The 11,782-nt window shown below is 35.1% G+C and overlaps 1 protein-coding gene and 2 long non-coding RNA genes across 8 annotated transcripts; 1 reads left to right on the top strand and 2 right to left on the bottom strand.

The window, feature by feature from the left end:
- Positions 1-558: 558 nt before the first annotated feature.
- On the bottom strand, positions 559-3,108 carry LOC130554780 (uncharacterized). Of its 2 annotated transcripts, XR_008963025.1 has the most exons (9): positions 3,046-3,108; positions 2,785-2,893; positions 2,042-2,093; positions 1,898-1,948; positions 1,689-1,733; positions 1,544-1,608; positions 1,145-1,301; positions 991-1,045; positions 559-846 (listed from the first exon to the last, which is right to left on the bottom strand). It is a non-coding gene; the product is annotated as an uncharacterized LOC130554780 (long non-coding RNA). The 2 variants fall into 2 exon arrangements; XR_008963024.1 differs by having other exon boundaries at positions 559-1,045.
- Positions 3,109-5,592: 2,484 nt separating this feature from the next.
- Positions 5,593-7,509, bottom strand: LOC130554197 (coatomer subunit beta'-like). Its single transcript, XM_057333696.1, has 6 exons — positions 7,496-7,509; positions 7,270-7,362; positions 6,856-7,015; positions 6,683-6,757; positions 6,078-6,245; positions 5,593-5,995 (listed from the first exon to the last, which is right to left on the bottom strand). Exons 1-6 carry the CDS (start codon positions 7,507-7,509, stop codon positions 5,900-5,902), a joined length of 606 nt encoding a protein of 201 aa, XP_057189679.1. The 3' UTR covers positions 5,593-5,899.
- Positions 7,510-8,649: 1,140 nt separating this feature from the next.
- On the top strand, positions 8,650-11,203 carry LOC130554730 (uncharacterized). 5 transcript variants are annotated; one of them, XR_008963019.1, is made up of 6 exons: positions 8,650-9,720; positions 9,814-9,864; positions 10,029-10,073; positions 10,154-10,218; positions 10,461-10,617; positions 10,717-11,203. It is a non-coding gene; the product is annotated as an uncharacterized LOC130554730 (long non-coding RNA). The 5 variants fall into 5 exon arrangements; XR_008963018.1 differs by having other exon boundaries at positions 8,650-8,987; positions 9,669-9,720; positions 9,814-10,218; XR_008963020.1 differs by having other exon boundaries at positions 9,814-10,218; positions 10,717-10,771; positions 10,916-11,203.
- The last annotated feature ends 579 nt before the right edge of the window (positions 11,204-11,782 follow it).

The following is an 11,782-nucleotide window of genomic DNA, read 5'->3' as shown; positions in this document are numbered from 1 at the left end:
CTTGCTTAATGTAGTTTTTATTACCATGAGCTCGTGGTCAAATGGATACTGTGCAACCCAAAAAGATTATGGTTCAAACAAGCTAATACTGAACACATCTGTGTTCGTGACTTAACAATAACAAGCTTAATGCACAGACTACTGTCTACATTTGTGTTGCAAAACATATACTTGAACTATGCTTGAACTAACTAATGTCGGCAAAGTGTACGTGTATTTGTAATGTTAAGCAGATGTCTAATGGTGCTGCTTGGTGCTTCTCATGGGCCCATAACCTTTGACCCATGAGGCCATAGCCTTTGCTATGAGACTCATAGCCTTTGCTATATCAGAGAAGTGTATGAAACCTATAACTAACTTAAATGTATTATTTCATATAAGAAACTCAATACTGTAATAGAAAAACCACCATAGTACCTGATATTAATAAAGTTAAGACATTAAGACACATTGTCGCTTTATTGAAACATTACACATGCAGCTATAACTTACTTGACATTCCAATTAAGCCTAATGAAATTGTTTAAATAATTAATAATTAGTATATTATTAGTTATCTTTACCTACCTTTATTACAATATGTTTATAGTGGAAAAAATAGTTTGTATTGATATTTATCAAATTAAACATCATATATAATGCAAGATATGAAAAAGAACACGCTCATTAATGACCTTTATTTGTAAAACATATTTTGCGGTGACAAGCATGTCAAGTAAAATGTAATTGTTTGATTAAAATTAAGTCTAAAACTGTGAATACTGTACGTTAATTACTCCTCCAGCATCTGGCACCAATCACTGCAAAACCCTTGCATCTCTCCCCGTTTTCCTCTTCCAAGATAACCTAAAGGATTCATATGAAAACTTATTAACGGTGCACATGCATGTCAATTCTTCTTCTTCACATTTTGTCATTAAATAAGGAAGCCGTGATCATGTTTTTATGTATAGTGTCTCATTGCAGTGTCTGCAGATGTCCAGCTTGTACCTTTTGTGAAAGTTTTCCACAAATGTCTTAGACTTTGTTTTCCATTCTGCAACACCTGTATAGTGAAATTAAGAAGCATAAAAATGTACATGATTAGAGAAAAATGTGGAAACATCCTGCCATACCCATTAATTTAAAAAAGATCCACACATACTGTCAAGCCAGCGGAAATGTGCCATCCTTCGAAATTTGTCTGTTCCCACCAAACATCTGAATTTTGGGCAAACCAGAGACAACTTTAAAATTGCATCATCATCACCCTCTTCAAGGACCACATTGAGGAAGATTTCCTGAAGAACTGCATCTGGCAACTGTGGAGCATTCCAAACAAACTACTGTAAATTTACTAACCCTAATAAACATCATAATCTAACTTTCCTTAATACATAATGAAGATCATATGGCTGTTTGTATACATTAACATTTAAAATATTTTTCCAGGAAATCTACAAAAGGAGTGAATGAGAATAAAAATAATTTATTTATCAATTCACTTATCACTACTGACAAACAGATTAATCAATAATGGCTTCTATTTTCACACAGTCAATACCTTCCACGTGTAATTTCTGTTAAGAGCAGATTCACCCACCACCGCCTGATATTGCCCATATCATGCTGAAAAGCAGGAAATTTGGTAATGACATTTTATATTTTCTGAAGCAATTACTTAAACATATAGGGAGGATAGTTCTTACCTGAGTGAAGTCAAACTCCCAGTCAAATGTCTTATACAGTGCATACTGTCATGTAGATGCACATTTTTTAGAATTATGAATATTTGCACATTATGCACAATTAATAAAACCTACCAATGGGTTAGATTTCATAGAACCATCTTAAAACTGGTTCTGTCAAACATTAATGTTGTGTTGAGGAAAACCCCTACAAGGTAATTATTGCTTACCATTAGAATGAATACACTGCAGTCAACAGATCCCGACTGTGCTGGAACATCCTGAAAAAAAACATTAATGAAAGATGAACATTTTATTCATACACAGGACACAGTCAGGTATAAAAAATGTTTCATTGTAACATGCATCAATACCTTATGCTTAAGAAGTTTCCAAGGTCCTGGAACTAGCTTTATTGCAATTTTGCTTTAAAAAAGAAGACATAATGAGTATGTATGTGTGTACAGAGAAAGAGAGAATAACTCATAACATTGTTGTAGGCATAGACAATAGCAAGACAATTTAAAATGTAATAAGTATCTAACAACGACACTGTCTACTACGAGACAACTACGAGACATTTATCTTATACTTTGAATGCTACTGTCTATGCCTATGAAAGGCAATATAACAAAATGTAGAACATAACCACATGACTAATATGACTAAATTACATGGAACAATGAACAGTTCCAGATTATTCTAATCTGAATAGATAATTTAAATCAATAAATAATAAAATGCAACACATGCAAAGAACTTCAACTGTAGAAGGAACACAGAACAGTTCCTAATAATTAAATTAAAACCTGAACATGAATACACAGTCAGAATGTCCATAACCACTAAGGTCAGTGGACTGGACTTGACAGCACCCCAGGTTTGCAATAAGGGCAACTGTCTGTCCCTGAGTAGATGTCATCTACTTCATAAACAAAACGAACACCTACACAAGGATTGTATTAGAGGTAATAAAATATACACAATGATAAGCATTTCAATTTATGAAAACCATTTACATATAAATGTGAGCTTAAAAATTCCATTACATTTTACCATGAATATTTTTGTACGTTCTGTTTAAATGAACTATGGATTATATGTTAAAAATTCTTACCTGCCATACTAACAGCACACAAAACCAAAACCGACAACTTAGAAAATGGTTCTTAAAAGAAACGTTGGTTAATAATTATGAATACAAAAAAACACAAATCATGTAAGGCCTGAAAAAGAAAATACACAAAAAGATATGGGTTTGCGGTCTTCAAGGTTGTGCTTGTCAGGCTATCCGAGTCAAACACAGTTGTATGCAAACTTAATAACAAATTTAATGAACAATTATTTCAATTACTAATTAATTGATTAACTAACTTACTTTTACAATTATCGTTGTGAACAACGTAGCTGCTATCGATAAACTGCCCGTTGCATATCTGCTATCGCTAGACTGGCCGTTGCATATGATTGGTTACTGCACCATAAGGACGTTACTGATTGGCAGAACAAAGTGACAGGTCCCTCCTATCCTAGCACTGTTTCCTGCTGCCAGATGCCGATTTTTTCCCTCAACCCTTACTGATAAATCATGAGACTTAAGTCTCGCGAGATGTAGCTGTCACTGAATTAAAGTGTTTTGTGTTTAAATTTCAGTTACTTTAGAACCACGAGGAGAAAAACATGAATTCAATAGCGTCTCACTTAAAAAGGAATATTTGAATAATAAGCACTAATGTCTCCTGAATTACTTATTGGATGATGCACACGGTATGTTTATTATGTTTGTATGTTTATTTTGGGGTTTCGTTGTCAATTTATATGTAATGTTCTGTGTATCAATATTGGTTTAATAAGTTGTCAATTTGTCATAAACTGTGATATGGACAAAACATCGTCATAATGTAATTTTGTTTATTTTTCAGTTTTTCACGTTGTATGGTGTATGGTGTATGATGCTGACCCTTTGGAAGAAAATATAAAACGTTAAGGCATCAGTTGAAGCGTGTTTGTTTTATAATCAGAAAAAAACGTTTGGGAGCCGTTATAGTGAAAAACGTGCAATTACACATCTGGATGTGAAAAATACATCGGTGAAAGAACGTAGCCAAACCCCGTGGATTTGAAAAGGGCCTATTGCAAATATGAGGACGTAGACATTCGATTGAGCAAAGCGATTTCGTCAAGTTGAAGATTTCTAGTGTACACATTGCGGGACTGCAAAAACAAAGTATCCCTTGCCGAGCAAGATTCGACGCAAGAAGAATATGCTGCAGTGAATGTGAATAGCCACAAGGCGGCGACGTTGCGTTGTACTTAAGGGCAATTCAATCAATAAGACTGGCAGGTCAGGCGGTATCATTTCTGTTTGAATTATCAGACTGTTGATTTCTGTTTAAATATCATTTATTAATGGACATTTAACATTCGTTAGTTTAAAATTGTTCTCAAATAACTGAAATCGGANTACTAGATCAAGTAATTCAGGCTCTTGAAAATGAAAAGGCACAGTTAGAGGAGAATTTTGAAATTGAACTTGATGTCTCAAACAGACAAAAAATAGAAGAACGAATAGCTGAGATTAATGCAGATCTTCAAGCTAACAAAGTGTGATTCCAGGAGTTATCCTCACAAGTTGAACCAGGGCTAAGACGATCAGAACGAGACAGGCGCCCTACAGAAAAAATGCTTGAATTAAGACGAGACGGAAAAAAGTGAACGAAAGTTTAGGTTCACGTATGTAAACTTTAAAGTTGAAGTTCAGCTTGTCAGATCTAAACTAAAAGAGGAATGCCCAAAAACAGAGCTGGAAGATATGAAGGTGGCTTTGGAGAAATATGAGGCAGAATTAAAACAAGTATATGAGAGTATGCAAGCTTTTAACATCCCATCCCAAGATATAAAAAGGAGAATGGACCGTTGCACCTCAGTTACTAGTGAGGTGCAACTGACCATTCTTCTTTTTATAACTTCCAGATATCGGTTGTGTGTTACTAGTAAGTGTAAACCCAATCTTAAGGGAATAATTCAGAGAAAAATTAAAATTCTGTCATTATTTACCCTCACCCTCAAGTTGTCGTATTCCTTTAAAGGTGCAGTATGTATTTTTTTGGAGGATCTATTGACAGAAATAAAATATAATATACACACAGTAACTGTGTCTTCAGAGGTGTATAAGTACCTTACGTAATGAAGCATTATGTTTTTATTACCTCAGAATGAGCTATTTCTATCTACATACACCGCGGATCCCCTTACATGGAATTCATCATGTTGTTTCAACAGTAGCCCTACGGAGCCCATCTGGTCACCCGCCAGAGAGAAAAAAACAAGACCAGCAAATCCGTGGCCACAGTTTGGAAACTCGTTCCCTCAGTTAAAAAAAACGTACTGACAGATTATGAAACGGTTCCCACAGTTTACAAAACCATGCTCTCCTAAACAGACACACTACTCTACAGAACGCATTTCGTAAATACGTTATCTCCTTTGGGAAAGAAGCGAAAATGTGTCGACATCTTTTTCTTCTCTCAGTCTCTGTAGTGCTTCGAAAGGTAGGGGTGGAGTGAGCCGTTAGTTGCAATTCGCAACCTCACCACTAGATGCCGCTAAACATTACATTTAAGTTCTTTAACGCTCAAGAAAGCCACCAGATATTTAATAAATACAACAAGCAACTTGACACAACAATTCGCTGAAATGTTTCACTCATTACAGCGATCAGCAACAGCATCATAATGATACTTGATGAGAAAGTTCAGCCAAAAATGTAGTTCAAAGCACATGTCAGTTTCTTCTCTCACTGCTTAGTGTTGATTTTTTTACTATGATGTGCATCATGTTTTTTAATAATAAAATATTAAATTCAAATAATAACATAATAAAATGAAAAACTAATGACAAAAAAGCGAGGAAGTTACAGGCCACGCGCTGTAAGCATAATTATCTTTATTATGAATAATGACACCATGATTTACCATGGTAAAACACAAAATAATCAATGCATACCTTTATGTACGGGTAAAACGTAAATAGAAGGTCCAGAATGAAGTAGAAAAGTTCAAAATCAACAGCACATTTCTCCTCTTGCCAATCGTGTTACGTCGTAAAAGACGTATTCATGTTCCGTCCAGTCCATCCTGTTTTAGACTCGGCCTTCACCTCAGTGGGACTAACATACATACAAAAAATCAGTTTGGTCGCTTAAATAAACTCAATGCTTCTGTGATTTGGGGTTAGTCATCTGAGAAGTCATCGTCAAGATTAACGTCTGTGGTATCGATATCATCAAGCTCCATGTTATCCAAATCATCCTCCAGTTCATCAATAACCTGAAGATAAAACACAAAGTTTCATCAAGTAAAAAATAAACACGGTTTCAATAACAGTGTCTTTCACCCTCAGTAGAAATACCTTCTGATCCGCTGTCGCAGCCCCTGTAGGTTTTTCCTCCTCCTTTTCAACCGTCTGAGAGAGCTTGGCTTCTGTCGGGCTCACTGCAGCTGCTACTGAAGCGGAGACAGCTGCCACCACGGGGGCTAAAACACCCTCATCCTCTGAGGCTTCATCTGCATCCTTCACCTGGTGGACAAAAATGTCAGATGTATTCAAACCATTGCATTCCCCACCCTGTTTTTCTGTTTAACAAATCTAATTTAAGCCTATTTTCAATTACAGCAGTTCTAATGGCTTCTAATACTTAATTTATTTAAAACACCGATACAGATGTTTGAGGTCAGGAGCTCGATTATGTGACCCCAGTCTGTGAAATTCCAGCTGATGTCATTTTTTGTGATTCAGTTTTTTTTTTACATAAATCATCCTGCAACATTCTTTGAAAACATTATCTTAATATCTTCAATATTGATTGTTTAAGGACATGTCAAAGAATTAAATCTTGTTATCAATTTATGCTTTTAATGCTTGTTAAAAATCGATTCGATTTTGAGACTTTAGCCCAGTTTTCAAAGACTAAATCACAAATTTATAAAATGTGTGTGTTTGTGTGACTGGCCAACCTGTGTGGGAGTGGGGAATACACCTTTGGGTTCATACCCACTGGCTTCCTCCAGCACGTTCCTCTCTTCATTGGGCTACAGGAGGAGAAAAAGGCAGATACAAGGTCATTTCACAAAACTGATGTTGAGTCCACTGGCTTTAATTAAGAGGCATTTAATAGATGCTTTCTTACTGTGACCAGTGGGTAATCAGAGGCAGGTCTGGTTTCCCCAAGGCTGGTCTCTCTAAGGTACTGCTCTGCAATAAAGGCCTCTCTCAGGCCGGGGAACAGATTTTCATATTCGGTAGGATCTGCTAGAGACTCAGCCGCTTTCTGATTGACCTTAGACAAGCTCTCTCACCACAGCTTCACAACCCTATAATAAAATACACAGAGAAGAACTGTGAAAACACAGCATTTCATTGACTCAAACATTATCTCTGCAATAATAAAAAAAACACCGCCTATGTTCAGAACGCTCCACTGAACTAAGTACAAAAACATACACATTTTTAGTAGGTCATTCTGGTATTACGAAAAAAATTGTATACTTCTCACACTATGAATGAATATAATTTCCTCTACAATGTGAATATGAATGCAGACCTGGACACTTGGCTGGGCAAATATGTGCGGGCCAGAAAGGCTGCTTCTGGTAAACGATTGGTCTTGATCAGAAGCTCCAAACAGTTGTCCAGTCTAGAAAGAGACAGAAGACAAAAATAAACTCAAGCAATACTAATACATTCAAAATAGCATTCTCTACATGAAACATTCTAACACCACTTATTAAAGAATAGTTCAGTCTTTGAACAATTTACACATTTCTGACCTTTTTGGATCCATGTTGACTAATTATTTTAAATCCCCAATTATTCAGATACTGAGCACAGATAACAAGCTATTAAACCACGTGGAAATGGCACTATATCATTTAAGTTTAACTTCAGTCAGATTACAAAATTATTAAATGCACATTCCGATTTCAGTAATTTGAGAACAATTTTAAACTAACGAATGTTAAATGTCCATTAATAAATGATATTTAAACAGAAATCAACAGTCTGATAATTCAAACAGAAATGATACCGCCTGACCTGCCAGTCTTATTGATTGAATTGCCCTTAAGTACAACGCAACGTCGCCGCCTTGTGGCTATTCACATTCACTGCAGCATATTCTTCTTGCGTCGAATCTTGCTCGGCAAGGGATACTTTGTTTTTGCAGTCCCGCAATGTGTACACAAGAAATCTTCAACTTGACGAAATCGCTTTGCTCAATCGAATGACTACGTCCTCATATTTGCAATAGGCCCTTTTCAAATCCACGGGGTTTGGCTACGTTCTTTCACCGATGTATTTTTCACATCCAGATGTGTAAATGCACGTTTTTCACTATAACGGCTCCCAAACGTTTTTTTCTGATTATAAAACAAACACGCTTCAACTGATGCCTTAACGTTTTATATTTTCTTCCAAAGGGTCAGCATCATACACCATACACCATACAACGTGAAAAACTGAAAAATAAACAAAATTACATTATGACGATGTTTTGTCCATATCACAGTTTATGACAAATTGACAACTTATTAAACCAATATTGATACACAGAACATTACATATAAATTGACAACGAAACCCCAAAATAAACAAACAAACATAATAAACATACCGTGTGCATCATCCAATAAGAAATTCAGGAGACATTAGTGCTTATTATTCAAATATTCCTTTTTAAGTGAGACGCTATTGAATACATGTTTTTCTCCTCGTGGTTCTAAAGTAACTGAAATTTAAACACAAAACACTTTAATTCAGTGACAGCTACATCTCGCGAGACTTAAGTCTCAAGATTTATCAGTAAGGGTTGAGGGAAAAAATCGGCATCTGGCAGCAGGAAACAGTGCTAGGATAGGAGGGACCTGTCACTTTGTTCTGCCAATCAGTAACGTCCTTATGGTGCAGTAACCAATCATATGCAACGGCCAGTCTAGCGATAGCAGATATGCAACGGGCAGTTTATCGATAGCAGCTACGTTGTTCACAACGATAATTGTAAAAGTAAGTTAGTTAATCAATTAATTAGTAATTGAAATAATTGTTCATTAAATTTGTTATTAAGTTAGCATACAACCGTGTTTGACTCGGATAGCCTGACAAGCACAACCTTGAAGACCGCAAACCCATATCTTTTTGTGTATTTTCTTTTTCAGGCCTTACATGATTTGTGTTTTTTTGTATTCATAATTATTAACCAACGTTTCTTTTAAGAACCATTTTCTAAGTTGTCGGTTTTGGTTTTGTGTGCTGTTAGTATGGCAGGTAAGAATTTTTAACAAATAATCCATAGTTCATTTAAACAGAACATACAAAAATATTCATGGTAAAATTTTTAAGCTCACATTTATATGTAAATGGTTTTCATAAATTGAAATGCATATCATTGTGTATATTTTATTACCTCTAATACAATCCTTGTGTAGGTGTTCGTTTTGTTTATGAAGTAGATGACATCTACTCAGGGACAGACAGTTGCCCTTATTGCAAACCTGGGGTGCTGTCAAGTCCAGTCCACTGACCATAGTGGTTATGGACATTCTGACTGTGTATTCATGTTCAGGTTTTAATTTAATTATTAGGAACTGTTCTGTGTTCCTTCTACAGTTGAAGTTCTTTGCATGTGTTGCATTTAATTATTTATTGATTTAAATTATCTATACAGATTAGAATAATCTGGAACTGTTCATTGTTCCATGTAATTTAGTCATATTAGTCATGTGGTTATGTTCTACATTTTGTTATATTGCCTTTCATAGGCATAGACAGTAGCATTCAAAGTATAAGATAAATGTCTCGTAGTTGTCTCGTAGTAGACAGTGTCGTTGTTAGATACTTATTACATTTTAAATTGTCTTGCTATTGTCTATGCCTACAACAATGTTATGAGTTATTCTCTCTTTCTCTGTACACACATACATACTCATTATGTCTTCTTTTTTAAAGCAAAATTGCAATAAAGCTAGTTCCAGGACCTTGGAAACTTCTTAAGCATAAGGTATTGATGCATGTTACAATGAAACATTTTTTATACCTGACTGTGTCCTGTGTATGAATAAAATGTTCATCTTTCATTAATGTTTTTTTTCAGGATGTTCCAGCACAGTCGGGATCTGTTGACTGCAGTGTATTCATTCTAATGGTAAGCAATAATTACCTTGTAGGGGTTTTCCTCAACACAACATTAATGTTTGACAGAACCAGTTTTAAGATGGTTCTATGAAATCTAACCCATTGGTAGGTTTTATTAATTGTGCATAATGTGCAAATATTCATAATTCTAAAAAATGTGCATCTACATGACAGTATGCACTGTATAAGACATTTGACTGGGAGTTTGACTTCACTCAGGTAAGAACTATCCTCCCTATATGTTTAAGTAATTGCTTCAGAAAATATAAAATGTCATTACCAAATTTCCTGCTTTTCAGCATGATATGGGCAATATCAGGCGGTGGTGGGTGAATCTGCTCTTAACAGAAATTACACGTGGAAGGTATTGACTGTGTGAAAATAGAAGCCATTATTGATTAATCTGTTTGTCAGTAGTGATAAGTGAATTGATAAATAAATTATTTTTATTCTCATTCACTCCTTTTGTAGATTTCCTGGAAAAATATTTTAAATGTTAATGTATACAAACAGCCATATGATCTTCATTATGTATTAAGGAAAGTTAGATTATGATGTTTATTAGGGTTAGTAAATTTACAGTAGTTTGTTTGGAATGCTCCACAGTTGCCAGATGCAGTTCTTCAGGAAATCTTCCTCAATGTGGTCCTTGAAGAGGGTGATGATGATGCAATTTTAAAGTTGTCTCTGGTTTGCCCAAAATTCAGATGTTTGGTGGGAACAGACAAATTTCGAAGGATGGCACATTTCCGCTGGCTTGACAGTATGTGTGGATCTTTTTTAAATTAATGGGTATGGCAGGATGTTTCCACATTTTTCTCTAATCATGTACATTTTTATGCTTCTTAATTTCACTATACAGGTGTTGCAGAATGGAAAACAAAGTCTAAGACATTTGTGGAAAACTTTCACAAAAGGTACAAGCTGGACATCTGCAGACACTGCAATGAGACACTATACATAAAAACATGATCACGGCTTCCTTATTTAATGACAAAATGTGAAGAAGAAGAATTGACATGCATGTGCACCGTTAATAAGTTTTCATATGAATCCTTTAGGTTATCTTGGAAGAGGAAAACGGGGAGAGATGCAAGGGTTTTGCAGTGATTGGTGCCAGATGCTGGAGGAGTAATTAACGTACAGTATTCACAGTTTTAGACTTAATTTTAATCAAACAATTACATTTTACTTGACATGCTTGTCACCGCAAAATATGTTTTACAAATAAAGGTCATTAATGAGCGTGTTCTTTTTCATATCTTGCATTATATATGATGTTTAATTTGATAAATATCAATACAAACTATTTTTTCCACTATAAACATATTGTAATAAAGGTAGGTAAAGATAACTAATAATATACTAATTATTAATAATTTAAACAATTTCATTAGGCTTAATTGGAATGTCAAGTAAGTTATAGCTGCATGTGTAATGTTTCAATAAAGCGACAATGTGTCTTAATGTCTAAACTTTATTAATATCAGGTACTATGGTGGTTTTTCTATTACAGTATTGAGTTTCTTATATGAAATAATACATTTAAGTTAGTTATAGGTTTCATACACTTCTCTGATATAGCAAAGGCTATGAGTCTCATAGCAAAGGCTATGGCCTCATGGGTCAAAGGTTATGGGCCCATGAGAAGCACCAAGCAGCACCATTAGACATCTGCTTAACATTACAAATACACGTACACTTTGCCGACATTAGTTAGTTCAAGCATAGTTCAAGTATATGTTTTGCAACACAAATGTAGACAGTAGTCTGTGCATTAAGCTTGTTATTGTTAAGTCACGAACACAGATGTGTTCAGTATTAGCTTGTTTGAACCATAATCTTTTTGGGTTGCACAGTATCCATTTGACCACGAGCTCATGGTAATAAAAACTACATTAAGCAAGAAAGGTTTTAGTAAATGACAA

The sequence above is a fragment of the Triplophysa rosa genome, linkage group LG5 (genome assembly GCF_024868665.1).
Source record: "Triplophysa rosa linkage group LG5, Trosa_1v2, whole genome shotgun sequence".
Classification (NCBI taxonomy): domain Eukaryota; kingdom Metazoa; phylum Chordata; class Actinopteri; order Cypriniformes; family Nemacheilidae; genus Triplophysa; species Triplophysa rosa.
The sequence above is the reverse complement of the archived record's forward strand: the minus strand, read 5'-3'. Positions and strand labels throughout refer to the sequence as shown.

What these genes read in the sequence shown, in the direction of transcription:
- LOC130554197 (XM_057333696.1), bottom strand. An exon ending in TTGCCCAGCCAAGTGTCCAG is followed by an intron (nt 7,016 to 7,269) that starts GTCTGCATTCAT and finishes GTGGTGAGAGAG; the next exon opens with CTTGTCTAAGGTCAATCAGA. An exon ending in CTGATTACCCACTGGTCACA is followed by an intron (nt 6,758 to 6,855) that starts GTAAGAAAGCAT and finishes CTCCTCCTGTAG; the next exon opens with CCCAATGAAGAGAGGAACGT.